The sequence below is a fragment of the Callospermophilus lateralis genome, unplaced genomic scaffold, assembly GCF_048772815.1.
Source record: "Callospermophilus lateralis isolate mCalLat2 unplaced genomic scaffold, mCalLat2.hap1 Scaffold_63, whole genome shotgun sequence".
Classification (NCBI taxonomy): domain Eukaryota; kingdom Metazoa; phylum Chordata; class Mammalia; order Rodentia; family Sciuridae; genus Callospermophilus; species Callospermophilus lateralis.
The window spans coordinates 17,344,208-17,371,576 of NW_027514713.1; the positions used below are offsets into that span (position 1 = coordinate 17,344,208).

General features: G+C 42.3%; 1 protein-coding gene and 1 non-coding gene across 2 annotated transcripts in view; one reads left to right on the forward strand and one right to left on the reverse strand.

The window, feature by feature from the left end:
* The window catches only part of LOC143389650 (ankyrin repeat domain-containing protein 50-like), a 51,843-nt gene extending 43,578 nt beyond the window's left edge, over positions 1–8,265 (forward strand). The window contains exon 2 of the mRNA XM_077108362.1: positions 8,127–8,265. Within this exon, the coding sequence (XP_076964477.1) occupies positions 8,127–8,265 (139 nt within the window). The remainder of the gene's footprint in view (positions 1–8,126) is intronic.
* An 18,387-nt stretch (positions 8,266–26,652) lies between these two features.
* LOC143389724 (small nucleolar RNA U13) lies at positions 26,653–26,756 on the reverse strand. Its single transcript, XR_013090157.1, has one exon. It is a non-coding gene; the product is annotated as a small nucleolar RNA U13 (small nucleolar RNA).
* Between the last annotated feature and the right edge of the window lie 613 nt (positions 26,757–27,369).

Here is a 27,369-nt window from a genome sequence, read left to right on the forward strand (position 1 = left end):
GAGCCTGTTCTGTTGGTGGTCAGGGTACTGCCTACCTAGCAGGCTCGTGGGACAGCTGTGCCCCTCCGCAGTTTGTTGGGCCTGACCTGCTGGTGTGTGGCAAGTGCGCCTACCTTGCAGGCCCGGGGGTGGCTCTGCCGCTCCGTGGTTGCTGGGCCTGATCTGTTGGTGAGTCGCAGGTCTGTGTAACTTGCAGGCGCCCGGCGGCTCTGCCCCTCCCCGAACTGGGGCGGGGCGATGTGTCTGGCCGGCCTCTGGGCCTGTTCTGTCGGTAGTCAGGGTTCTGCCTACCTAGCAGGCTCGTGGGGCAGCTGTGCCCCTCCGCAGTTTGTTGGGCCTGACCTGCCGGTGGGTGGCAAGTGCGCCTATCTTGCAGGCCCAGGGGTGGCTCTGCCGCTCCGCGGTTGCTGGGCCTGATCTGCTGGTTATTCGCAGGTCTGCCTAACTTGCAGGTGCCCGGCGGCTCTGCCCCTCCCCCAACCGGGGCGGGGCAATGTGTCTGGCCGGCCTCTGGGCCTGTTCTGTCTGTGGTCAGGGTTCTGCCTACCTAGCAGGCTCGTGGGGCAGCTGTGCCCCTCCACAGTTTGTTGGGCCTGACCTGCCGGTGGGTGGCAACTGCCCCTACCTTGCAGGCCCGGGGATGGCTCTGCCGCTCCGCGGTTGCTGGGTCTGATCAGCTGGTGATTCGCAGGTCTGCCTAACTTGCAGGCGCCCGGCAGCTCTGCCCCTCCCCCAACCGGGGCGGGGCGATGTGTCTGGCCGGCCTCTGGGCCTGTTCTGTCGGTGGTCAGGGTTCTGCCTACCTAGCAGGCTCGTGGGGCAGCTGTGCCCCTCCGCAGTTTGTTGGGCCTGACCTGCAGGTGGGTGGCAAGTGGACCTAGCTTGCAGGCCCAGGGGTGGCTCTGCTGCTCCGTGGTTGCTGGGCCTGATCTGCTGGTGAGTCGCAGGTCTGCCTGCCTTGCAGGCGCCTGGCAGCTCTGCCCCTCCCCCAACCGGGGTGGGGCAATGTGTCTGGCTGGCCTCTGGGCCTGCTCTGTCGGTGGTCAGGGTTCTGCCTACCTAGCAGGCTCGTGGGGCAGCTGTGCCCCTCCGCAGATTGTTGGGCCTGACCGGCCAGTGGGTGGCAAGTGCCCCTACCTTGCAGGCTTGGGGGTGGCTCTGCCGCTCCGCGGTTGCTGGGCCTGATCTGCTGGTGATTCGCAGGTCTGCGTAACTTGCAGGCGCCCGGCGGCTCTGCCCCTCCCCCAACCGGAGCGATGTGTCTGGCAGTCCACTGGGCCTGTTTTGTCGGTGGTCACAGTTCCGCCTACCTTGCACACGCGTGGAGCAGCTGTTTCATTAGTGCCTGGGCACACTCTCCTTGTTTGCCTCCCTCAGGCCCTAAGTTTGTAGAGCTTGGGGCTGAGAACCCCCAGCAAATTTGCTTACCTTCTGGTAGCCACGCCCCCGTATCTGATGCAAGAGACCTCAGTTGTCAGCACTGGTGGGAGCGGTAGCCATGAGTCCCACGCCAAGGCGAGTCTGTGCAAGAGACCTCAGTTGTCAGCATTTGTGGGAGCGGTAGCTGGGAGTCCCACGCCGTGCGGTTCCCGCCGGCTCCTGTGCCAGCGCCGCCGCGGCTCCCACCGGCTCCTGCGCCGCTGCTGCGGCTCCCACCGGTTCCGGCCGGCTCCCGTGCCGCTGCCCCGGCTGCCGCCGGCTCCCTCGCCACAGCCGCGGCTCCCGCCGGCTCCCGTGCCGCCCTCAGTCTGGCTATTGCGCTCACAGGAGAGATGGGAGGGGCCCTTAAGTTTTCCCCGCTGATCTATAGCTGAAAGAGCTGTGATCAGTCAAAAAAAAAAAAAAAAAACAGAGATGATGACGTCAGCTCTCCAAGATGGTGGCCGCTGGCTTCCTCTGTGGTCTGACTGATGTGGAGAACCGAATTGGATGGCTTCCTTCCCCGTCTCAAGCCCAGAATTCAGCTCTGAGTACAGTATTTGCACAGCTGGCGGGAGCCTGCAGAATCCGTAGTGCTGTATCTTTGCATTGTTATCTTACCGTCGTTTCCCAGCGAGCGCCGCAGACTCTGGCCGCGGGGCGATTTGCTGCATACGCAGCGTGACCCTCCGTGCGGACAAATCTCTCGCGTTTGAGCTCCAGTAGCAGGTCCTTATGCAATGGAAATCCTTCCTCTAGGTTTCGGAGCACCCCAATTTTGCTGGAAATTCCTAACAAGCTAGCTTTTATCCATTCTACCTTGTCTTTTTCCTGCTCAGTGACGCAGTACATGAGAGTGCTGCACTCCTTTCGCAGCCATCTTCTCTTCTCCCTCAATGTAGTTTTAATTTGCATTTCTGTAATTAGTAGAGATGTTGAAATTTTTTTCACATCTTGGTTGGCCATTTATTTTTCTTCTTCTGTGATGTGCCCGTTCAATTCTTTTGCCCATTTACTGATTGGGTTATTTGGTTTCTTTGCTATTAAGTTCTGGAGTTTTTTATATATACTGGAGATTAATGCTTCAGCAGAAGTACAGATGTCTTTGAGAGTTTCTCCCATTCTGTAGGCTTCCTCTTCACGTTTTTTTATTGCCTCTTTTGCTAAAGAAGCTTTTTAGTTTGATATTTTCCTATTTATTGATTCTCGATTTTGCTTATTATGCTTCTGGAATCTTGTTGAGGAACTTGGTTCCTTAGCCAATACCATGGAGAGTTGGGCTTACAGTTTCTTATGGTAGGCACAGGGTCTCTGGTCGTGTGCCAGTGCCGTGCCATTTTTTGTTACTTTGGCTCTGTAAAGTAGTGTAAGATCCGGTATTGTGATGCCTCCTGCTTCACTCTTCTTGCTAAGAATTGCTTTGGCTATTCTGGGTCTCTTATTTTACCAAGTGAATTTCATGATTTCTTTTTCTGTTTCTATGAAGAATGTCATAGGGAATTTAATAGGAATTGTATTTTGGTCGTATGGCTGTTTTGACAATATTAATTCTGTCTGTACAAGATCATGGGAGATTTTTACATCTTCTAACATTTTCTTTAATTTCTTTCTTTAGTGTTCTGTAGTTTTTACTTTATTTTTTTATTTTTTTGAGAGAGAGAAGATTTTAATATTTATTTTTTAGTTTTTGGCGGACACAACATCTTTGTTTGTATGTGGTGCTGAGGATCGAACCCGGGCCGCACGCATGCCAGGCGAGCGCGCTACCACTTGAGCCACATCCCCAGCCCTGTAGTTTTTATTATAGAGATTTTTCACCTGTTTTGATAGATTGATTCCAAAGGTGTTTTTTTTATTAATCTGTTGTGAATTAGGACAGTTTTTATAATTTCTCTTTCGACTGATTCATCATTGGTTTATAGAAATGCAGTTAATTTATGCATGTTAATTTTATATCTTGGTACTTCACTGGATTTGTTTAAGAGTTCTAAATGTTTTCTGGTACAATTTTGGGGTCTTCTAAATGTAGGATTATTCTTTTTGCAAATAGAGATAGTTTGAGCTCTTCTTTTCCTATTCATATCTATTTAAATTCTTTCTTTTCCCTAATACCTCTGGCTATAGTTTTCAGCACTATGTTGAATAGAAGTGATAAAAGAGGACAGCCCATCTTATTTCAGGTTTTAGAAGGAATGTTTTCAATTTTTCATCATTTATAATGATGTTGGCTATGAGTTTAATGTATATAGCTTTTACAGTGTTGAAGTATATTCCTTCTAAGCCTAATTCTTCTTGTGTTTTGAACATGAATAGATGCTTTATTTTGTCAAAAGCTTTTTCTGCATCTATTGAGATAATCATGTGTTTCTTGTATTTTAAGTCTATTGATGTGGTGAATTACATTTATTAGATGAAACAACCTTGCATCCATGGGATTAACCCCACTTGGTCTTGGTGCAATATCTTTTAAGTATATTTTTTGTATATGATTTGCTATTATTTTATTGAAAATTTTACATCTATATTAATCAGGAATATTGGTCTGAACTTTTGTTTTCTTGATGTGTCATTGTCTGGTTTTGGTATCAGGATGATACTAGTTTCATAGAATGAGTTTGAACGGATTTTCTGCTTCGTGGAATAATTTGAGGAGTTTGGGTGTGAGTTGTTCTTTGTGGGTCTGGTACAAATTGGGTGAGGATCCATTTCATTCTGGACTTTTCTTTGTTGGGAGGCTTTGGATGGCATCTTCTAATTCATTGCTTGATATTGAGCTGTTTATATTTTCTGTGTCATTCTGAATCAACTTGGATAGGTCATATGTCTCTAGAAATTTGGTTATATCTTTAAGATTTTCTATTTTATTGGAGCATAAATTTCAAAATAATTTCTGATCATCCTCTGTGATAAAATACTTACATAAGTATTTTTCATGATAATATTTTCTTTTTCACCACGGATTTTAGTATTTATGTTTTTTACCTCTTTCTCATAGTTGGCTTTGCTAAGGTTTTATCAAATTTATTTTTTCAAAGAACCAATTTGTCAGAGAGTATAATGTGTTGTATTCCTAGTCTCATTTACCTCTAAGCATTTTTTAACTTACAACCTTGAATTTTTATGCTATCCATTGGTCATTCATTAACATGGTATTTAGTCTCCAGGTGTTAGTGCAGCTTCTATGTTTTATTTTATCATTCATTTCTAATTTTATTCTTTTATGATCTGATAAAATATAAGTTATTATGTCTGTTTCTTTTTATTTGCTAAGAGTTGCTTTGTGGCCTAAGATATGCTCTGTTTAGAAAATGATTCATGTGCTGCTGAGAAGAAAGTATAGTAAGTCATTGATGGATGAAATATTCTATATATGTTTCATAAGTTTAAATTATTAATTGTGTTTTTCAGTTCTGTAGCTTCTTTGTTTTGTTTCTGTATGGTAGACATATCTAGTGATGAGAGAGTTGTGTTAATGTTGGTCTGGGGTTGTGGCTCAGTGTTAAGAGTGCTTGCCTGGCATGTGTGAGGCTGCCAACCAGAATATTTCACTGTAACAGTGGGAAATTTTAAGCACTACTTCATTCTCAGTACCACATATAAATAAATAATAAAGTTCCATCAACAACTAAAAAATAAGATACAGACTGGCAGATTGGATTAGTAAACAAGATCCAACAATATGCTGTCTTGAAGAGACCTCATAAGCAGGACATCTACAGACTTAAGGTAAAAGGATGAGAAAAAACTTACCATTCACTGGATAAAGCAACTGTGGTATATATACACAATGGAATATTACTCAGCATTAAAATAGAATAAAATCATGGCATTTGCAAATAAATGGATGAGTTGAAAAAGATCATGCTAAATGAAGTAAGTCAATCCCCCCAAAAAAACAAAGGTTGAATTTGTCTCTGATAACTGGATATTGATCCATAATGGGGGTATGGGAGGGAGCATGCAAGTAATGGAGGAACTCGAAATAAGGGTGGGAGGAGAAGGAATGGGGCCTAGGTATATGTGTGAAGACACAAGTGGTGTGGCTCTACTTATTGTACAACCAGAGAAATGAAAAATGGTGCTCCATATGTGTACTATGAAATGAATTCTGTTGTCATGTAGAACAAATTAGTTAATTAATTAATTAAAAACTTAGCATTTACATGGATCTTGTAAATAAGCAGGGGTTTCTATCCTCATATCAGATAAAGTGGATTTCAAGCCAACGTTAATCAGAAGGGACAAAGAAGTACACTTCAGACCGCTTAAGGGAATTATACATCTACAAGACATAACAATCATAAATATTTATGCCCCAAACAATGGGGCACCTAAATACATCAAACAAACCCTTCTCAATTTCAGGAATCAAATAGACAACAAAATAATACTGGGTGTGTATTTGGGACTCACAAATAAAAAAAAATTTTAAAAAGGGAGAAAGAAAAGAAAAAAGAAATAAAAAAAGTGTTTGAATTGGGTTATCAATGATGCAAATACAATATAGCTGATATAAAAAAATTTTAAAAGTAAAGAAAGAAAAAAGTGTTTGAATTGGGTAATTGATGATACAAATACAATACAATTCATCTATTCCTCCCAGATGAATTCCAGATAGGTAAGAGGGGAGAGAGGGAAAGGGAGGAAGCAGGGTCATTAGCAAGGATGGTGGAATGTGATGGACATCATTATCCAAAGTACATGTATGAAGACACGAATTGAGTGTCAACATACTTTATATATAGAGATATGAAAAATTGTGCTGTATATTTGTAATAAGAATTGTAATGCATTCCACTGTCATATATTTAAAAAAATAAAATCAATTAAAAAATACAATATGGTTGGTTCAACATGTAACGTTGTTGAGGGCCTGTAATGTGGGGCTTCTATATTTGGATGTCATGGCCCCTATCCTCAGAGAGCTTTTAGACACAGATAAGGAAATATATTTACAAGCAACAAACATGCATTATTCTAGAACACAATGGATGCATTAGTGCTTGTGGATGCTGAATAAACGGCAGTCTTTTATAGAAGTCTTCCTGAAAAAAAAAAAAGACATTTTGAATCTGATCTGGAATGACATAAAGAGTAAGCCAAGGGCATTCAGGCCAGGTGCAGGAGTGTGGTGGTGAAGAAAGAGAGTTGTAAAGTCATCTTCATTTGTGAGATGTTAGAAAACAAGAAAAGGACACTTATCTATTATTTCATGAACATCTATTCTGCATGAGACATTGCGTAGAGCTGGTTGTGCAAATAAAAAGACACAGTTCCTGCTTCCATATTGCTTAGTTTTTTTGGAGAGAGGAAGGAGAAAGTAAATATTAATTTTTGGTAAGAAAGCAATTATACAAATTATTCAGATAAAGGGAAAAAACAGTATTCTATGAGACAGTATGGTATAGTGACATAAATTACTGTACATTTGAGCTGGTGGTATGTGAAGCTGCAAAAGAAACTAGGCAAATCATTTTGGTGTAAGGAAGCATGGAAAGGAATTCTCAGGAAAAAGTGTGGAGCATGTGCAAAGGCCCTGAGGGTATTGGGGGAATTGGAAAAAGGCCTGTGCTCTGGAGTTGTGAGAGTGAGTTTTGATGTTTATTATAAGAGTGGTGGGCAGCCTCTGAAGTATTTTAAGCAGAAATACGTGATTAAATCTTCCTTCTGCAAAGATCTCTTTGGCTGCAATGTGGAGGATGTTTTTGAAGGGAAATAATGGAGGTTTTGCAGCAGCCCCTTAAAAGACTACTGCCTGGTCCAGGCTGGAGATGATGAGATGATGGTGGCCTTGGTGTAGGGTGGTGGCAGTAGAATGGAGGGAAGTAGCTAGTTTCCATAGAGATTTAGGAGACTGAATCTATAGGACTTGGTGACATGTTGGATAATGGAGAAGTAGATGATAGGGATGATTCCTGAATTCCAGATACTCTACTGATGGAGCTGACCTCTGAGAGGGAAGGTTGCAAGGGCCCCCTTTGGGGGAAGAGGCTGAAATCAGCTTTGGATACAGGGAGACAGTTGGGTCTATGGTTGGGAGCTCAAATTGAGAACTGAGCTGAAATTCACTGTGTGCACCTCATGGGTGCATAATTAACAAGGAAGCTCTGGGCATGGAAGAATTTTTCCTTGGCGGGTGGGGAAAGCATTAAACAATTATGGAAGGATCAAGAAGTGAGAATGCACAATGGTCATTTAGAAGAGACCTAGCCAGCCCAGGAGTCACTGGAGGGGTAGGAGGGAAAGCAAAGTGTGCTTGAATAATATGTCATTGAGGTAGAGTAATACTATATTTTAAAAGGGGCGGGTGGTCTCTTTCAGTTTATCTTTAGTTCCATTTTCTGATTTCTGATTCTTGTTAATTCAGTTATTTTTTTGACAGACTGCTGTGTGGGTGTGTGTGTGTTCTGCCAGGAACAATAATCCCCTTTGCTTTCTCCCACGCCACTGCACTTTTGGCTGCCACTTCAGTGTGTGGAGAATCTGAGCTCATTTAATCCCACAGAGTACTAAACAATATCTGGTCTCTGTGACTCTGTGGTTCGACTACAGGCACCCCACCTTCCCGGCCAGCTGGGATCGCTTCATGAGCTCACTGCGCACAGTTCCATGGTGAATCTGTTCCCGCTGGTGAGCGTTTGCAGAACTCGCCCTTGGAAGGTTCCGTGCAAGGTCCGCTCCTTTTCTCATGGGTGCTTTCTTTTCAGGATGGCGAGAGGTCCTCCAAGTTACTGCTTTGTGGCCTTCCCGCCGCGTGCTAAGGATGGTCTGGTGGTGTTTGGGAAAAATTCAGCCCGACCCAGGGATGAAGTGCAACAGGTTGTGTATTTCTCTGCTGCTGATTAGGAGAGCAAGGTTCAGGTAAGTCATGCACATGTCTCAGTTCCTCCACGCTGAGGATCCTTCTCTGGCTCTGCCTCCAAACACTGACTTCTTTCTTGGAAGCCTGCTCACCCATGAGATTGTCATGTTATTTCTGCTGATTTCCATTTTCATTCACGTTGGCTCACAATCTTAAAAATGAGGGTATGTGAAGAATTCTCTGTTCCTTATGATCTTTGTTTTATAATTAAGTAAAATTTTACATGATTCTAAGGTCAAATCTTTATAGGCAAGCACTCTACCACTGAGCTACATACAACTCCAGCTCTAAAGTCAACTCTTTAAAAAAGATATATTCAAAGTACTATGTCTATCCTTGTCTCTTTTATTCCATTTTCTTTTTTCTACACAGTTAACCATATTTTAGAAGATTTTTTGGTTTATCCTTCTCATTAAAAATGTACATATGTGTAAAAATCATACATACACATATGTACTTTTTCAGGTCCCCTTCCTCCTTTTTTAAAATATTTATTTTTTATTTTATTTTATTTTACATTTACATAGTATTGAGGATGGAACCCAGTGCCTCATGCATGCTAGGCGAGTACTCTACCACTGAGCCACAACCTCAGCCCCCACGTTTTCTCCTTTCTAAGGTTAATAGTAACATGCCACATATACCTCTATCCTTTATTTTTTTTCCAACTAAAATTCTATCTTGCGAATCAGGGCATATGGTATATACAGGAACTCTTCATTGCTTATTTTGAGCTTCAGAGTGTTCCATTCTACAATGAACCATAGTTTAAGCAGCCCCCAATTGGTCTTCCAATCTTCTGCTATTATAAAGAGTGCTGAAATGAATAATAGCCAATGCATCTACCACAGTATCTAGTCTCGGTTTATTTACTTTTGTCATGTTACAAATTATCAATCAATTCATGTTTTGAGTGCTTTAACAAATATACTTTTTTTGTCAGTCTTTCTTAGGGATAAATGCCTAGAAGTGGTAATACTGGGTCACAAGGTAAATAAACATGTAATTTTGTTAAATATTGTCAAACATCCTTCCTTACGTAGTTTACCACTTTGCATTCCCACCAGTAATGTTATGACAGTGCCTGTGTCTGCATATTCCTAGAGTGTTGTGTCAAGTTTCCATGATGGATATCTTAATTAATTTACTATTTTATCACATTCTTTTATTAGGTTGTGTTCTCTTTTATTATAAATTATCTTGGGTTTTCCAGGTGTATTGTTAAGAGTCACCACCAAATAATGGGTCTTTGATTCTCTTACATCTCTAATTATTTTCTTGTCTGATTGCTCTGACTCATATCTTATGTGAAGTAACAGTGGAGATAGTAAGTATTTTTGCCTTTGTTTCTGACCTGAGTGGGGTTTCCTCTAGTGCTTCCCTATTGAGTAAGATGATGGCTTTGGGACTAAGATTTATGTTGTTTTATCATGTTAAAAGATCTATATGAATTCTTATATTTAATGTAAACAACAACAACTTGGGAATAGGTATTAAGTTTTGTTGAAGGTCTTTTCATGATTACGGAAATAATCTAATAACCTAGTTTTTTTCTTTCTATTCATCTGGTAATTGAGCCATGATTACATTCATGAAATAAACTTCATGATTATGGTATATTTACTTAGGGTTGTGTATGTGTGCACGCACACAACTAACAAACAAGTGTTTGTTGTATTTTGGAGAAAAATGTTGGAGCTAGTAAATGAACAAAACTCTTTTCTCTCCTCTCCTTTTTAGTGTTTTAAGGCTGTTAAAATAAATGGATTTTTTTTCCTGGTCGTCATGTTTGGTTTTAAATTAGTGCATCAATGTGTACAGTGTTTTTTTGTTGTTGTTTTTGTTTTTTTCTGAATCTTAAATCACTGGTTCTGTTTCTGTCCTTTGAAAGCACAAGTCAGCACCAAAGAGCAACAGAATTCTATGAAGAACTGCTTATTTTGGGTGAATTTGACAAAGACATTGGAACGAACACGCAAAGTTGAGCGTGACTAGACATAGGCTGTCTGTGGATGGAGCAGTGGTGGACTGTGTCCTACGGGGCTTTCACCAGAACCACATGCCTCTTGAGTTAAGCTGCTAATTCAGTCCAAGCCCCTAGACTGCAGCGAGTCTTTGATGTGGGAGAAGAGTGCTAGTTTCTTTGATGAGCATATTTTGTTCAATTGGTTTTCATCCGTGCATGAATATCTGTGTCATTTGGGCCTGAGTATTTCTCTTTTCCTGGAACATGGTAGAGTGGGTGAAGTTTGTTGATTCGAGTGGTTACTGACCTTTCCTGTCTGTGTTCCCTGAATAATTCTATTTTTGCCCCTGAGAGAGCATAAAAATAAACTTTGATTTTCACATGGAAAGATTTAATTTCCCCAAATTGGCTGCACCAAATCTCACCTTATATGCACTTCTTACAGTGTGAGGGGCACTCCTCCCAGGGAGAGGGGCAGATGTGGTCTACATCTCTCACCCCTACCATGTACCTTAGTGATTGCTCTGACCTGTGGGGCATGTGAATGGAATGCTATGTGCCTTTCAGGGCTGGGTGGTAAAAGGACATAGCTTCTATCTGTCTGGATCTCTGACTGTAGCCCTAAGAAGCCAGTCATTTATCATGCTGGGAGGAAGCCAAACTTTTCCACATACAGAGACCACAGGGAGGGGCCCACTTGGAGAAGAGCTGAGGTTCGCTAGTCAACAACCTGCATCAACTGCCAGACATGTGAATGAAAGACCTTCCAGATGGTTCCAGATCCCAGTCTCTGGAGTGGAGACACACCATCCCTGCTGTTTGCTGTACACATTCCTGACCTATTAAACATGTGAGCTTAATAAATGGTTATTTTATACCACTAAACTGTGGAATGATTTGTTAAGTAACCCTAGTATCTACAACATTATACATAAGCCATTTATAATCATGTTTGAAATAAGTGTTTCAGAAAAGTTTACTCTTTTTGAGGGAAAAATAGGCTAAATAACTCCTCTTGTTCTACTCTCATGGCTATAGTCATTTTAGGAAATAGACTTACTTTTACCCATTAATTCATGATATATTGTCACTCAGGTGTACCCCAGGTTAAATCTTGTTCTCTTATGTGAATAGGTGCAGTTTTATATTTATGCACTATTAAGGATTGAACCCAGTGCCTCACGTGCTAGAAGAGTGCTTTTCTGCTGAGCTTTAGCCCTAGCCCTCTGATATATTCTTGTTCATCCTCGTTTGTCTTTCTCCTGGATCCTTTTTCCTGCAGAGTTACCAGAATTTTTTTTCCAGGATACAGCTCTGCCCATCTCTCATTGAAAAAGATTCTTATTTGTCATTTAGACTTTTTTTTTTAGGGCACATTTGTGTTTATATATCTATGAAAAGAAAGCGGAGAGTTCCCATATACTCCCTCACTCTGCCTCCCAGTCTCCTCTGTGCCCTGGTGTGGTACACTAGTTATGATTGATGAGCCATTGTTATGCACTGTTATTGACTAAAGCCTAACATTGACTCTTTGTGTCATATATCCTATGGGCTTTGACACACATGTAATGACATGTGCCCATCATTACGGTGTCCTGGAGAATGCTTTTATAGTCCTGGAGACCCTCCATACTCCTGACCAGTTCATACTTTCCCCCAACCCCTGGCAACCCCTCTCTAATGTCTCCATGGAAACGTGTAGTTGGATGGTATGATACGTAACCTCTTAAGCTTGGCATTGGGAAGAGAGGATTTTTGTTTTGTTTTGTTAATAATTGACCTGTGCTGAGAGACTCTGTGTCTCCAGGTGTCAGTGCCCAAACTCCTATCTTTAGCACATGCTTCTGAGTCTGCTTTCCAAATTTATTGTTTAACTCCCTTATCGTTACACCTGTCTCCATTGTGTCCTTGTCCCAAGGACAAAATGCTGGATTCCTTCTCATATTTGGGTGTATGAGCCACAGTTATTGTCATACAACTTTCATAAAAATGCCATTAGCACACAGATTTTTTTTTTTAACTCTGAGGAGTAAGAACTTCCCATAAGAACCAATCTATTCCTCATCCATTTCATGATACTCTAAACACATATCCTAAGAATTCCCTTGAAACCTCATACTGGACTGTTGAGATCCCAGGAACTCTCATCCTGAGAATAACCATGTACGAAAAAGTCATCCTGATTGCTTATCCACCCACCCATCCTTCCCTCTGGCCCATCCTTCCAGGTGTCTTCACTTCCACCTTGACTACTCACCTGCCCTTCATGCTCTCATCCATCAGTCCTGTCATATACCATATGTCAAACTCATTTTGCTTGTGGCTGGGAGAATAAGCAGTAAGATCCTTCAGCACAGAGTTGCTCAGTTTCTAAAATTACACCATGTGTTTTTATTCAGCTGCAGAGTTGGCAGATTGGAACTTCTTAATTTGATATTCTTTAGACTTTCCCATGTGGATTCTGTTTTTTTAACAGCTTGTCTTCGGCTTTCAAGTAGGATGGATAACTATATATCTAGTTTGAAAGCCTGTCTTCTCTTTCTGAGGATGCTGTACCACCATGCATCACAGAACTCCCCTCAGCTTACTCCAATTACAGCTTTTCCCTCTGGATGTGGGGAGGTTGAGGAAGCAGATGAAAACTTCTTGGGTTATGATGTGCTGTGTGTGTGTGTGTGTGTGTGTGTGTGTGTGCATATGTACATACACACACACAGATAGCATAGTTCTATTCTTACATGGTTGCACTTACCATTTAGAAAAACATTGAACCAATATTAGAATATTATTCCAGAAAAACAATGGATTTCAGCTAAAGTATACATTTTTTACACTTGATGCCCAAGAAGCTAATTATATCAGTTTATGGAGACAGAGAGAACTCTTGGTAACAAGGTTAGTTTGGACACATAATTTTTTTGAAGGAGTCTGTTAATATTTGATAATAAATCTCATTTCCATTATTTTCCTCCTTTATTTTTTCCATTCCTTGAAAATTAATTCTAATTTATGTCTGTTTTTCCACTACACAAAGTGCTCTCTGGACTCAGTATTTTCATGATTGGGGTAGGTTTTTTGTTGGTCTTGTCTCTTTACTAGTAAAAATATTTATGAGAAGAAGAGAAAATTTAGAATTTGCAATGGCTTGAGAAAATTGTTAGAAAGATTGTCCAGATGGAGGCTGTGTTTTGTGGTATGTGTGTGAGTGTGTGTGTGTGTGTGTGTGTGTGTGTGTGTGTGTGAGAGAGAGAGAGAGAGAGAGAGAGAGAGAGAGAGAGAGAGAGAGAGTTGGGGGGGAGAATGGGGTAGAGTCCTGAATTTTAGCTCTGGAGGTTATTTCTTCCAATGAGAAATCATAAGACATTCTAGTATCCCAGCAAGCTAAGCAGAGCTCCATGGGCAACCTATATACTTTCCTTCCTGTGTCTGTTTTCTGTCCTTCCACACATGGACCAGTAGCTGTGTGAAACCAGAAGCCTTGCCCTGGCTTCCAGGAGAACACAGCTTGGCAGCAAGTGTCCTTTCCCAAACCTGACCCTGACCTCAGGCCTCTGCTTGGCCCATCTCCAGAGATCTCTTAAAGATTCAGGAAAATCCAAAGCAGTTCTAAGGTGTGGTCAGTGGTGTTGCCCTCTGACCTCCCCACCTTCTTTAGTCAACTATTTATTTAGACTCTTATGAATTTTAAGGATGCACAACCAAATAGTAGGCACACACTGGGATTAAAAATTTAAAGGTAAATGAACAAACCCTCAGTGACCTTGAGCAATGCTGCTTTAGGGTTGCATTCTTCCTAAAATTAAAGCCATTTCTCTGAAGCCTTCAATTTCCCTGCCTGTTCTCTCTCCACCATAAGAAGTTTGGCTGACTCATCAATGCATCCCATAATGTTTTTCACTGGTGGTGCCAGGGTTGTGTTCACCATCTGAGTACAGTAAGAGAGGCACAATGGTTGCATTTCATTAGCTGAACCGCCTATTGTGTGAGAGTCTACTCCCCCTTTCACTGGGCAATGTCCACAAATAGTGTGGCTGGGATGTGGGGCAGGGTAGGCGCCAGCAGGAAGCTGATCTTGCTTTTCATTTTTGACACATTCCTGTAGAACAATAAAAGGCTTGCTCTGCAGGATCATTGTTTTTTATCTTTTCTGTAGGGCCTTTTCAAGGCTCATCTTTTCCACCATACAACATGGTAGGGTGTCCTCTGCAGCCACCCAGAGGGGCAGGCTCAGGACAGGATGGTCCTTTAAAATCCCAGAGTTCACAGGAGGTTGAGTCGACATTTGGAAGCAAGCCTTACCATGCTCCCTCGCTGCTCTGAGCATTCTTATATTGTTATGAGGCTCTGACACCCCAAAGTCATACTTGCTGACATATCTGTTTTATGAGAGTCAGGGAGGGAGTAGCCATGGGGCAGCAAGACAAATCACTCATTCCTTTTCACAGTTCACTTGAATGGCTTAATAACCAAAGCTGAGATGGCAGCTACCTCTAAGGATCCATCCAAGGACTGAAACACTTTCCTTTTCTTTTCTAAAAGAAATTTAGCTAAGAATTTTGACTTGAGGCACTCAATTATTTTTTTCTACTCTGAAACAAGATTTCAGGTGCTGGATGGATATTTTCTTCTGTGAAAACCTCCTCTGCCACCTCAAATCCCACTTCTGTGTCAGCCTCATTAATAATGTAGCAGTTGTCAAGGTCAGAGAATTTTATTTAAAATAAGAATGAAAGAAGAAAGAAAAGACTGCCTGTGGAGTTTACATTCTACATGGCTGGCTTTACAGAGTTTAGCTAATTACCTCTGGTGTAAATTTCATTATTTTGTGAGTTTTGGTCCTAACCTGGGATTTTAAATCACCCATGCTTATGAGGGTAATGTGTTCATCCCTCCCCTCCCCGGCCCCACTCCCCAGAGGTGGCTGTGATTAGCCACATTTAAAACACAATGGAGCGGGCATGAAGAACTGTCACAGAAGGGGCCTTGTTAGTCCCAGGCTTCCTTGGTCTATGACAAAGAGTCCGCCAAGGGCATGTGTTACAGGCTCCCTGAGGTTCCCAGCACATGAGGGGGATGTAGCCATGTTGGCTTTCAGTTCTAGTGCTTATGAGGGCCTGATCTATCCCATCAGGCTATTTGGGGATCCCCTTCCTTCCTCATTATTCTTAATTTGGCCCAGAAATTGTCAGGTTGGCTGCCTACAGTTTGAACTCCCACAAGGGCCATCTGGTCTTTCTGATAACATGTGCAACATTTTTGTCAATCCTTATTGAGCCTTTGCAGATCTGTGCCTCAGTGTTGTCAGAGTGGCTGCCCTCAGATGCACGGTGGGGACCTCCCTGGACCATGACTACACCACAGACATCCCATTTCTGTCTTTTCTTAGGCCCTTTGCTCTCTCCAGATGTATCTTTTTTTTTTTTTTTTTTTGTATCGGGCATTGAACCCAGGGTGTTTTACCACTGAGCCATATCCCCAGCCCTTTTTAATTTTTGTTTTAAGACAAGATCTTGCTAAGTTGTTTAGGGCCTTGCTAAGTTGCTTTAGAGCCTTGCTAAGTTGTTGAGACTAATTTGGAACTTGTGATTCTCCTGCCTTGGCTTCCAGAGTTGCTGGAATATCTTGATGTCTGACATGTTTTTTCCAAATCAACTCAAATGTCACCACTTGATAAAACCTCCAGCCACTTACCTGTGTTCCCTCTTTCCTTTGGACCTTTGTTATGCTCCCTTAGATCTTTACCATCCATCTTTCCATTCATTAAAATAAAGCTAATTGGTGCCCACTGTGGACCAGCCTTGATATGTAAATGGACTGAACAACAAAGACTTCCTCCTTTTTTCCTGCGGCTTACATTCCAGCTTTTGGGGAGATAACATAGATGAACTGTGTATATTTTATCGAATGGAATGGAAAATATAAAAAAACAGGGCTGATAAGAAGGAAGGGGCAGGATGCCATGAGTATGACATGGACAGGCCTCAGTGACACTCGAGTCATGTGGCAGTTACACAATTTATGTGGATAGACCTTCTTCTTTTCCAACCAAGGGACAGAAAACAGCCATCCTCATTGATTTTCTGCCAGCAACACTTGGCACAAAATACTTTGAATGTAGTGGGTGCTCTATAAATAATTGGTAAATGGGTATAAATGTGTAAAAAATGTATTTGAGGACAAATCAATAAAACCATTTTCTATTTCTACTCTTTTCCTGCCTTTAAAAAAATCATGATAAATTTCTTTTAAGAAGCTGATATTCCTTCCCCATTCTTTCTTTTCAAGACAAAATCTGTCACTTGTGTTCAGTGGGGACTGGGCTTTTGGAAAATCTTTGCCAATGCCTGTCTTTGTCAGCTTTTCATTTCAGTAACAGATACTTGAAACACTTAACTTATACAGAGAAAAGGGTTATTTGAGCTCACGGTTTTGGAGGCTCCAGCCCAGGATTGGTTTGCCCTGTTGCTTTGGGACTGGGATGAGGCAGCTCGTCATGGCAGAGGAAAATGACTTAACTTCAAGAGCCAGGGAGCAGAAGAGAAAGAGTAAGAAGCTGGGAGGTCCCACAATCCTCTTCAAGGGCCAGTGACCTAAAGATCACCCATTAGCCCCACCTCTTAAAGGTCCCATCACCTCCCAGTAGCACCACCCTGAGGATCAAGCCTTGAACACCTGGGCCTTTGGGGTTCCCTCAACATCAAAACCATCACAATGCCTGAAAGGCTTCTTGTTTTTTAACACAGAGGAATGCAATTTTAAGGTAGAACCTTCAGTTCAACTTAGAAAAGCACAGGGAACATAGTTGTGATTCCTATTTTGGCTGGCCTTTTGCTCTAGGTGAATTATTTATTAAAATAAATAAATTTTGGGAATGGAATATAGAAAAACAGTTCAAGAGTATGTTTTATTGTTTATTTGCCATCAAAATCTCAAGGGTTTCTTGGCAACCCCTGGACTTAATTAGCTTGCAGTTTACAAATATGTATCAAGTGAAATAATACCCCCCCACACTGCAGTGCAACCCGTGACGTGGATTGTGCAGACACAGATATCACCCAACCAAACCACTGTGTGTGCTACATACATTTCAGCTTTTGCTTGAGGATCAGAGATTACAGGAAATCAATGCAGAATAGATTTCTGGGTTGTATTCAGTCGATAGAACTGTCTTGAAAAAAAAAAAAAAGCCTAGGCTTCAGTAACCCAGGGCTTTCAGCTGCCCGATTAAAAATGTAAATGACACTGTGGCTCATAAAATGATTCCCTGGGAGCTCAAGAGCTCTTTGCAATTTAGTGGCCCACACTGCATCCACCACACAGAGAGTGTGTCATAGGAGCCTTGGAGAGCTTTGTGCCCAGCCCAGTCCCCTCATGGGACACAGGGTAGGGAGCTTAAGGGAAAAAAGAAAGCAAGGATATGAGTATGTCCCCACCTGTCCTGGTCCCACACTGCTCATCTTTTTGCCCCAGCTCACTTCGATCAGTTTTATTGTGTTTCCGCTTCTGTGTAAGAGTTTTTATAAAGGAAATGTTTTACAGTTAAAAATACTTTTGGAAGAAATAGTGTGAGCTAAGTTAGCTCCCTGAGGTAAAGACCAGGCAGCCCAGAGAAGGTTAAGACATGCAAGTCTAAGTGGCTTGTACTGTGTTGCTGACAGCAGCTAGAAACACATCTCCATGGATCTGTTTCCTCCTGTGCCTGCCTCACTGCCTTAGAGAATTCTCACTGCCTTAGTGTGAGAATCCAGTGGCCCAGACTGGAAAGCAATGTGTAAGGAGGTGCATGTTGGAATGCCATGGTTCCATGCCAATATCATAACCATTTCTTCCTTTTCTGCCATTACTGAAATCAAATAGGTTGTCAAACTGTGTTCTGGGAAACTCTAGGAATTATTGTTGGGGTCTCAGGGAACCTTCTTTCTTCAGACAAAGCATCTTCCCTTTTAGCTGTGTTCTGTGTCAGGCTTCTGGGTGAGATTTCTTTTGAAGAAAGAGCTCCATACCTTCAGAAAAGTTCAGAAACCCTGATCCATCAGGATTTTTGCAATTGGAAATTAATAGCTATGTTCATTTGAAATGACCATGGTCATCTGTGGCTCTGGAGATGGCCAGATACAGAGTGTTCGGGGCAGAGGTTGGCTGAATACCTGGTGCAAGATGATCCCAGATGTGGAAGCACTATGAACAGATTGGCTTGAACCAAACAGACTGAACTCACCATGGAAAGCTTTGAGCTGCATTGCGACTCCAGGTGTCTTTTAAAGCTGAACGTTCACAAGGCCTTTTGTTTTTTGGCTCTGTGACTGATGTGATGGTCCATTGTGAGAGCCTGGGTGGAAACCAAGAGGTACCCGACAGGTGACGGTGCTTTCTTTCTTGTCTTCATTTTTTAGTGCACTTACATTTCAATTGACCAAGTTCCGAGGACACATGCCATAGTGATAAGCAGACCCGCCTGGCTTTGGGGGGCAGAAATGGGAGCCAATGAGCATGGTGTGTGCATAGCTGAGGAAGCCGTCAATGTCAGAGAACCGGCTACTGAGACGGAAGCCTTACTGGGGATGGATCTGGTCAGGTACTGCATGGTGGTTCTTTGAAACAACTACCCAGACAGAACAGTCTGGAATGGGGATGAGATTTATTTCCTCCTGAACCTCATATTTGGTAACACAATCCTCCCAAAGATGATGTGTGCCTTTTGATGGAAACTTTCAGATGATGGGGGAAAAAAGAGAATAGGCTGACATGGAATATTTTTCAGTAATAAAAAAGAATCAAGTACCATCATTTGCTACACGATGATGTTGAAAACATTATACCGAGTGAAAGAAGGCAGGCACAATGTCATATACTGTACAATTCCATTTGTATGAAATAATACAGAAGAGGAAAATCCAGAGAGGCAGAAGGTGGATTAGTGGTTGCCTAGGTTCGGGTCAGGGTGAGGAATGGTGAGTGAGTCCTAATGGGTGTGAGGTTTCTATTGGGGACGTTTGAAAATGTTCTATACTTGAATCATGATGATAGTTGTACAACTTTATGAATAGACTAAAACCACTGAGTCTCATAGTTTAAAATGGGTAAATTTTATTGTATTTGAAATATATAACTATGTCAAAGAAATGATACGTAAAACACATAAAATTTTTAAAAAACCACCAGAGCGATGACCACCATCCTTCACCCTCTACCTCTCAGTTGTTTCTTCTTTCTTTTCCTCCTCTCCTAGCCAGCATGTACCAGAAGTAACTGGATGTGGAAGCTTGATGGGACAGGGATCTTTGTCTATTTGGCCCTCTACCCCATTTACAACCCCTAGGACCTGTGGGCCTGGCAAGTAATGGGTGATCACCAACAGAATTTTGAATGAGTGACTAAACTGCCTTCTTTCCTTTGTTTTGCTCTGTCTTCCACAGATGAGAGAAAACATTCAACCTTTGATTTTCTGAGTCTGGCTTATTTCACTTAGCATGGTTTTCTCCATTTCCATCCATTCACCAACAAATGCCATTATTATGATTTTTTTTTTTTTTTTGAGAGAGAGAGAGAGAGAGAGAGAGAGAGAGAGAGAGAGAGAGAGAGAGAGAATTTTAATATTTTATTTTTTAGTTACCGGCAGACACAACATCTTTGTATGTGGTGCTGAGGATCGAACCCGGGCCGCATGCATGCCAGGCGAGTGCACTACCACTTGAGCCACATCCCCAGCCCGAGAATTTTTTAATATTTTTTTTTTTTAGTTTTTTCCGGCAGACCCAACATCTTTGTGTGTGGTGCTGGGGATCGAATCTGGGCCACACGCATGCCAGGCGAGTGCATTACCACTTGAGCCACATCCCCAGCCCAAATGCCATTATTTTGAGAATGTTTTTTTCCTTGCATGCTTCAGATTGATCTTTTCAAGATTATCAACCCATAAGCAACAGGGGTTTACTGAATATCTACTTTGTGTTTGACCCTGAGTGCATAAAGAAGCTCAAAGCTTCAGAAAGATTTTAATGTGGTTGCAGGGAGGAGACAGAAAGTTGAGCAATGCAAATTGTATGAACAATAAAGAGATGACAGTAGGAGAGAGGTGACTTAAGGAGATTGGACATCACATGTGTGGCACAGAATTCCAGAATATAAGCACTGAAATAAGTTCTAGAGCACTGGTTCACAAAGTGAGGATGGTCAGCAAGCTCTGCTCTATATTTAGATATTGTCACAGACTGGACACATTTGAGATTCGTTGAGGAGGAGTTTTTGACTTGGATCTATCTGCAAGACTCAGGGATATAGACAGCAAAAATAAATTTGGCACATAATTGGTGTTGTGATAGCTAGCAAGGTCTGGAATAATAACATATGTCAGGAATAGATGACAGGGTAAGGGCTGAACTTATCTTATTTAGTTTTAACTCTTATCCTGGCTAGCCCTGTGTAGCTTCTGCAATAAAAAGGGAGTGAGGAGGACCCTATGACAGGCAGGCTCTTCAGAGTGGGGCCTCTGTTATCTGCACCTTGCATGGATCTTTGAGTTCAGGGTTTGGTCTCAGCTTTAAACTGGGTAGGATCAGTTCAGCCAAGTCTAGTGAAATTCCAAGGGACCATTTCAGAGCAACCAAACTCCCTCTTATGTGCATTTGTAGGAAGCTCCGGGAGATATTAATGATGAGGATTCACAAATTATAGTTTGAGTGATCAGATTCTAGAACACTGTTTCTCAAAGTGTGAATAGTGAGCAAACATGGCCTGGGAACCTGTTAGATATTATCAGTCCCCACCAGGCCTCTGCTGAATCTGGGAGTGGGGCCAGCAATCTGTTTGAACAATCCCTCCAGAAGGTTCTGAGGGGTGACAAAGACAGAATAGCCCTGCTGCAGGGGGAACTTGCCATGGGTTGGTTCCATCCTTTCAATGTCAGACTCAGTATCACTCTAGGTATTGCTGTGTGCTCTCTTGCTTGTCCTCTGTGCTTGGATGCCAGTACTTTCCTGGTCAGCTCCTGTAAAAAGAGGCTGTTTATATTTTATACTCCAAGTATCTGCTAGACTTTAATGGAATATTTAAAAAAAGTACAGCAGTTTTCATAAGTATCCTGGTCCTTTGTGTTTTCCATCCATATGTCAAATATGTCAAATCCAACCTCAGTTCAAAGAGACATAAATGAATGACAGTAGCATTCTAACAGGCACTGGATTTAAAATAAAGGTACAATTCATACGTGTTTCTTAAAGGCTTGTGTGAATGCAAGCATTAGGGCAAGAGCATCAATACTTCAACTGATGCTGATGCTAAAAGCCAAGCTTTGTTTTTTATGTATTTGTTTAGTTTTTTTTATTTTTACTATCCACAGATCTCTGTGGGACTCTGTCAACCAATTCCCCTCATTCCTATCTTCAACCCCCAGAAAAGGCACATAGACACAGACATTTCTGCATTTCATGAGGCTGGTTCTAAGTGTCAAGTAGCTGACAGGAGCTAACAAAAAGGGGGGAATTTATTAACTAAATGTCAAGGTGTCTCTTACAATCCAGGGTCTGGCTGTCATGATAATGCATGTAGGCTTCAGCACCTATGAGGACTACAAACCTTTTAGGATCCATTAGTCTGCTGTAGGCTGGGAAATGTTTAATAATCAACTGGAGGAGGGGCAGCTCTGATTTGTAGACTTTTCTACTCTCACCAGGACAGATTTCATGGCTATCAGTTGCTTAAAAATTGGTCCAAAATCCCTGAAATTTAATCCTCTGCTCTCTGAGCTGATGTTACTAGGCTCAGCTTTGGAGACTGGACCCATTGAAGAATCATGTCTGTGAGTTTAGTACTGGGGAGAAAGAAAGGCTTTATTCATTGACCAAAGAATGGAAGAGAAAGGGTTTTGCTCACAAATCAGCTTCTCAACTCCAGAGTCAAGGGGTTACAGACACAGGAGAGGAATCATGAGGAGAGAGAGAGGCTAAGGAAGGGGAGAAATAGTCCTGTGTTTTCTGGGAATAGGCAGAGATCTACCAGGAACTCTGGTGTCACCTCTTTTCATTCCTTTCATGATCTGGTACTTCTGGTCCTGGAAGCTGGTAGGTGACTTTAGCCTTGAAGTGGGGAGACTGAGAGCCAAAAGGCAAGTCTGGTAAAGTCAACCCTATATTATACTTTGCAGAAAACATTTCTCCAGTGTTCTCAGCAGGGTTGAGTATAATCAGGCTCAGATGTTGAGGCAACAAAGGAGAGAGACACAGTAAGAAGATAAAGATGCCAGCCTTTTTATCCCATCCCATTGCCCATCTGACATCTGTAGGCGCAAGTGAAGAGTCAGTGCTTTCAGCAACAGTGGGCCTCAGGTCCCTGAAGGACCCTAGAGAGCTATTGTCATAACCCACAGGTATCATCTACAGCAAAGCCAGTGGGGGATTAATAATGTTATTGCCTAGCTGTGTGTCCTCCAAAATTACTGTTTTTTTAGTAAGTCAATTAAGAGCAAGTGAAAATAGAGAGTTTATTTAGCATTTTCCTTGATAACACTGGTATGGCTGGCTAGGACAGGTCACCCCATGCCTTCATTGTTCCAAGTCTCTTCTTTGTATAACTGCTTTATTCTTTTCTTTATCTGCAGATTGACTTTTGCTTCTCCTATCTGTGTTTAATGTTGGCACAAAGACCCAGTCACTGTCAGTATTTCAGAACATTTTATAAATCTGGACACATCCTGTTAGCCCCTCAGCATGGCAAGAACATCAATACAAAACTCACTGGAAAGAAGCCAGTGTGAAAATTTGGAAAGCCCTGTAGTTTATCTTTACGTGGTTCACACATGTTGAAACTCACAGGTGATTTGAAGGGAGGCTGATCTCTGTATGAGGAAAGAACTGCCATTAGTTCTAGCTCACTGATCACTCTAGGAAGACATATGTGCATGTATTTCATTCAGCTCTCACAACCAGCCATGACATTGGTCTGTTTGTTTACTTACATTTAGTAGATGAGGAAGCTGGAGTTTAAGGACTTGCCCACAGCACCAAGGCTAGATGGTGGCTGGGCCAGAAATACCAGGATCTGCTAACCTCAGGTGAACGACTCCTCTCTGCATTAGATCACAATCCTACTCTAATGAGACAGGAAGCTCCGGATACTGAGAGGTGGAACTGAGCCCAAAGATCACACACCCTGCCTTCTGTCAAAAGTCAAAATGATGGCAAATTTAGTTTGAGGTCAAGATGGCATTTATTTGTGATGCATGAATCAGGGTAGCCTTCATTCTACAAAATAGTGTTCCCCTGAGGCAATAACAGAACAGTGGTTTTATAAAATGGAAACAAGGAAACAGAAGAGCAGGGGGAAAATGGATAGGTTAACATTAGGTTATTTTAGGTTACTTTTTTGGAAGTGTGAAACAGAAGGGACTTCTTTGTTATGCTGACTCAGGCAGACTGGTATCTATTGTTTTAATAAAACATTGGAGTTATTTCTGCTCCCTTAAAGCTTCAGTTCCTCCTACCACTTGGTACCAGGGATTGAACTCAGGGGCGCTTAACTCCGAGCCATATCCCCAGCCCTTTTTTAATTTATTTTTTTAAACTCTTTTTTAAAGTATTTTAGTTGTGGATGACACAATACCTTTATTTTATTTATTTATGTTTATGTGGTGCTGAGGATTGAACCCAGTGCCGCACACATGGGAGTCAAGCGCTCTACCACTGAGCCACAACCCCAGCCCCTCCCCAGCCCTTTTTCTTTTTTTAAAAATTTTTTTTTAGTTGTACACAATACCTTTATTTTGTGTATTTGTTTTTATGTGGTGCTGAGAATCAAACCCAGGGCCTTGCACATGCCAGGTGAGCACTCTACTGCTGAGCCACAACCCCAGCCCCTCCCCAGCCCTTTTTGAATTTTATTTAGAGACAGGTTCATGCTAAGTTGTTTAGGGCCTTACTAAATTACCGAGGCTGGCTTTGAATTTGTGAATCTCTTGCCTCAGCCTCTGGAACTGCTGGGATTATAGACATGTGCCACTGCACCTAGCAAAGCTTTTAGTTTGATTGTGGGGCATTTGGCCTGTGCTATTCCCTTTTGGTCTGGTCTGGTCTGGTCTGGTATTTGGAGCTTAGTGCAGAAGTGCAGTCCAAAACTATGTGTTTCCATCAGTTTTAAATGCCCAAACCAATGCAGCACTTAACATCCACTTGTGACCTTTCTTAGTTGATTTGGGCTGCTATGATAAAGGTGCCATAAACTGGAGAGTTTAAAAACAGATGTTTATTTCTCTTCTGGAGGTTGGGAAGTTCAAGATCGGGGTGCCAGCAGATCCAGTGTCTGGTGAGCACCCACTTTCTGGTTTGCAGATACTGCCTGTTCTTTGTGCCCTTTAGTGACAGACTGCAAAAAGAGGACAAGATCTGGTGTCTCTTTCATAAAGACCCTAATCTCATTACAAAGGCTCCATCCTCATGACCTAATCACCTTCCAAAGGCACCTCTAAGTACCATCACATTGAGGGTTGTTCAACATACAAAATTTGGGGGCGGGGGGAAGTGTACGATCAGTTCACAGCCTTACCTTCCTACATCCAGGCCTCTGATTGAAGGCTGGGAATTTTTTAGTTTCCAGAAGGCCATTGTTTTCGTCAGATTTTTAGCTGCTGTCACCAAAAGATCGGACAAGAATAATTAGAGACATAAAAGTTTATTTGGCTCATGGTTTCAGAGGTCTTAGTCCATAAGCGGCCAACTCCATTGCCCTGGGCCCAGGTGAAGCAGAGCATCATGGAGAAAGGTGTGATGGGGGAAGCAGCTCAGGACCTGGGTACCAGAAGCAGAGAAAAGCTCCATTTTCCAGAGACAGAATATAAACCCCAAAGGCACACCCCTGGTGATCCACCTTCTCCAGCCACACCCTTTTGGCCTATAGTTACCACCCAGTTAATCCATATCAGAGCATTGATGCACTGAAGGCTCATGTAACCCAATCATTTCACCTCTGAACTTTCTTGCATTATCTCACATTAGCTTTTGGGGGGACACCTCATATCTAAGCCATAACAGCTGTTACCCCAAGGGGACTTACAAACTTGTTGATAATGGGAAGAAGGAAGGTAATTGGCAGAGTCCTCTAAGAACACCAGGCTAAGGGGAGGGGTGTCGACTGTTTTCATTTGTTTCCCAGGGACAGCAATTACATATCCCACAGTAAATCTAGTTATAACTTAGTTTTACCTTATTTGGCATACAAAGGGACAAGGTCCCTCTTATCTCTAGAGCCACAGATATTGAAAAGATATGCAGAGTTCTTACAGGGGCTTTAAGTAAATAAAGTGCAGGTGATTCTTTTCTTCCTTGTGAGATGTATAAATCTTTCAGGATTGGGTGGGGCTAGCTTGACATACCTGTGACAAGCCTGTGAACACCAAATAGATATTTTCCCATAAAACTAGGAATTGCATTTAGGAGCAGTTAACTCTCAGGCCCAGAACAACCTAGACAAAGCATACAGTTTGGAAGGATCTGAGTTACACTGAAAGTAGATCTCAGAATGAGACTATAACTTTAGCTCATTTAATTTTATCCCTTTCCCTATCTTGATCTTACTCAGGTTAACGTGTGGTGGTGGGAGGGAAGTGAGGCATGGGGGCCAGAAAAGTGCTGTTCTTATTTGGAACCGCATGAATCTACTCCATCTAAGAGGCAAGGCAGTTGAAAGCAGCATTAAAATAGGCCTCTGGATACTGGGTGTGTCCCAGGATTACCACAGGCCTGGTATCAGTGGCATTTCCTTCACACTCAGTCTCAGAGGAGAGTACAGAACCCTGATGTTCTTTGTGGCCTTGCACTGAGGAGCTTTTGGTCCAGTCTTCATTCTGTGGTTGGGAGACCAGCTGGAGATGGTCATGTGGGTTCACGGAGCCACCCATGGTCCTGGTCTGAGGAGGAGGAGAGTGAAACCACAATTATGTCTGTAGCAGGGTGCTGAGGTCCTGCTGTGCATGTAGGGCATGCAAGTCAGGGCGGAGACAAGTGCACACATTGTGGGTTTCAGTGGAAGGTAAACAGGCTGAATATCCAGAAAACATTAGAGAGATCCCAGCCTCCAAAGATGGGGCTACTGAGCATGGCTACATGTTCACCTGTCCCTACATAGATTTGCATAGGTCATTTGGGGTCCTGCAAAGGCTCTGGGAGCAGAATCTACTTGAGTGCGTATAGGAGGCATTGTGACCAGGGCCCACCAGGGACCCTAGGAAGGAGGAAGGAGGCCTTCCAGGTGCAGTTCTGGATGCAGGTCTCACAGCACACTGGTTTGCTCCAGATCCTCAAGATAAGATGAGCTCTCACTCTTGCTGCTCCTTTTTAGAGAAGACAACCTCGAGCAGGGAAAAGTCTACTTAATTCTATCTATCTTGCAATAAGCTTGCTCTTTTTTTTTCTTTTCATGTCAGGTGGGTAATGTGCCAATGTGGTAACAAGGTTTGAGGGAGGTGTCTCCCAGACAACAGTGGGCAAACCCAATCCCCATGCTTGTGAACCACAAAAGGATCAGGATTATTTTTAAAATTTTGTATCACTCTCTTAAGGCATTAGGGTTCAGCTTTGTAGATCAGAGCTTTGTAACCAAGCCTTCTTAAATGAGCTTAGAATGAGAAATTTGAAATGAATCGGTATGTAATAAATCGACTATGAAAATAAGCCTGTTACAGAATAAGTCCATAGCTTGTGGCTACATTACCTTTTCTTCTCCATGACAGCACAGTGGAATGCTCCTTTAGAAAGCACTGAATTGGGTGAATTTTAATAGCTACTGCTTCTTGTGTTGAAAATTCACCAAGAACAGGCTTGTACCACCATCTCAGTATCTTTGCTCTAAAAATTTTTGCCAATAGACTTACAATTTGAATGATCAGATGAATAAATGAACTGAATACATATGATGTACCATCTTCTTTCATACCAGCCTGAGGAGGGAGATAGAAATGTTTTTACTTTACCAATAAGAAAATAGAGGTTTCAAAAGAAGACATTACTTAAGATCATACTGCCTGTGAGTAGTTAAACCAGAGTGAGAAGTTAGTTCTTTATTTCTGAATTGCAGATTTCTCTGCCACAGTGTTCTGCCCCCTGAAATCTACTCATCATTTATTTGGTTCTAGGCA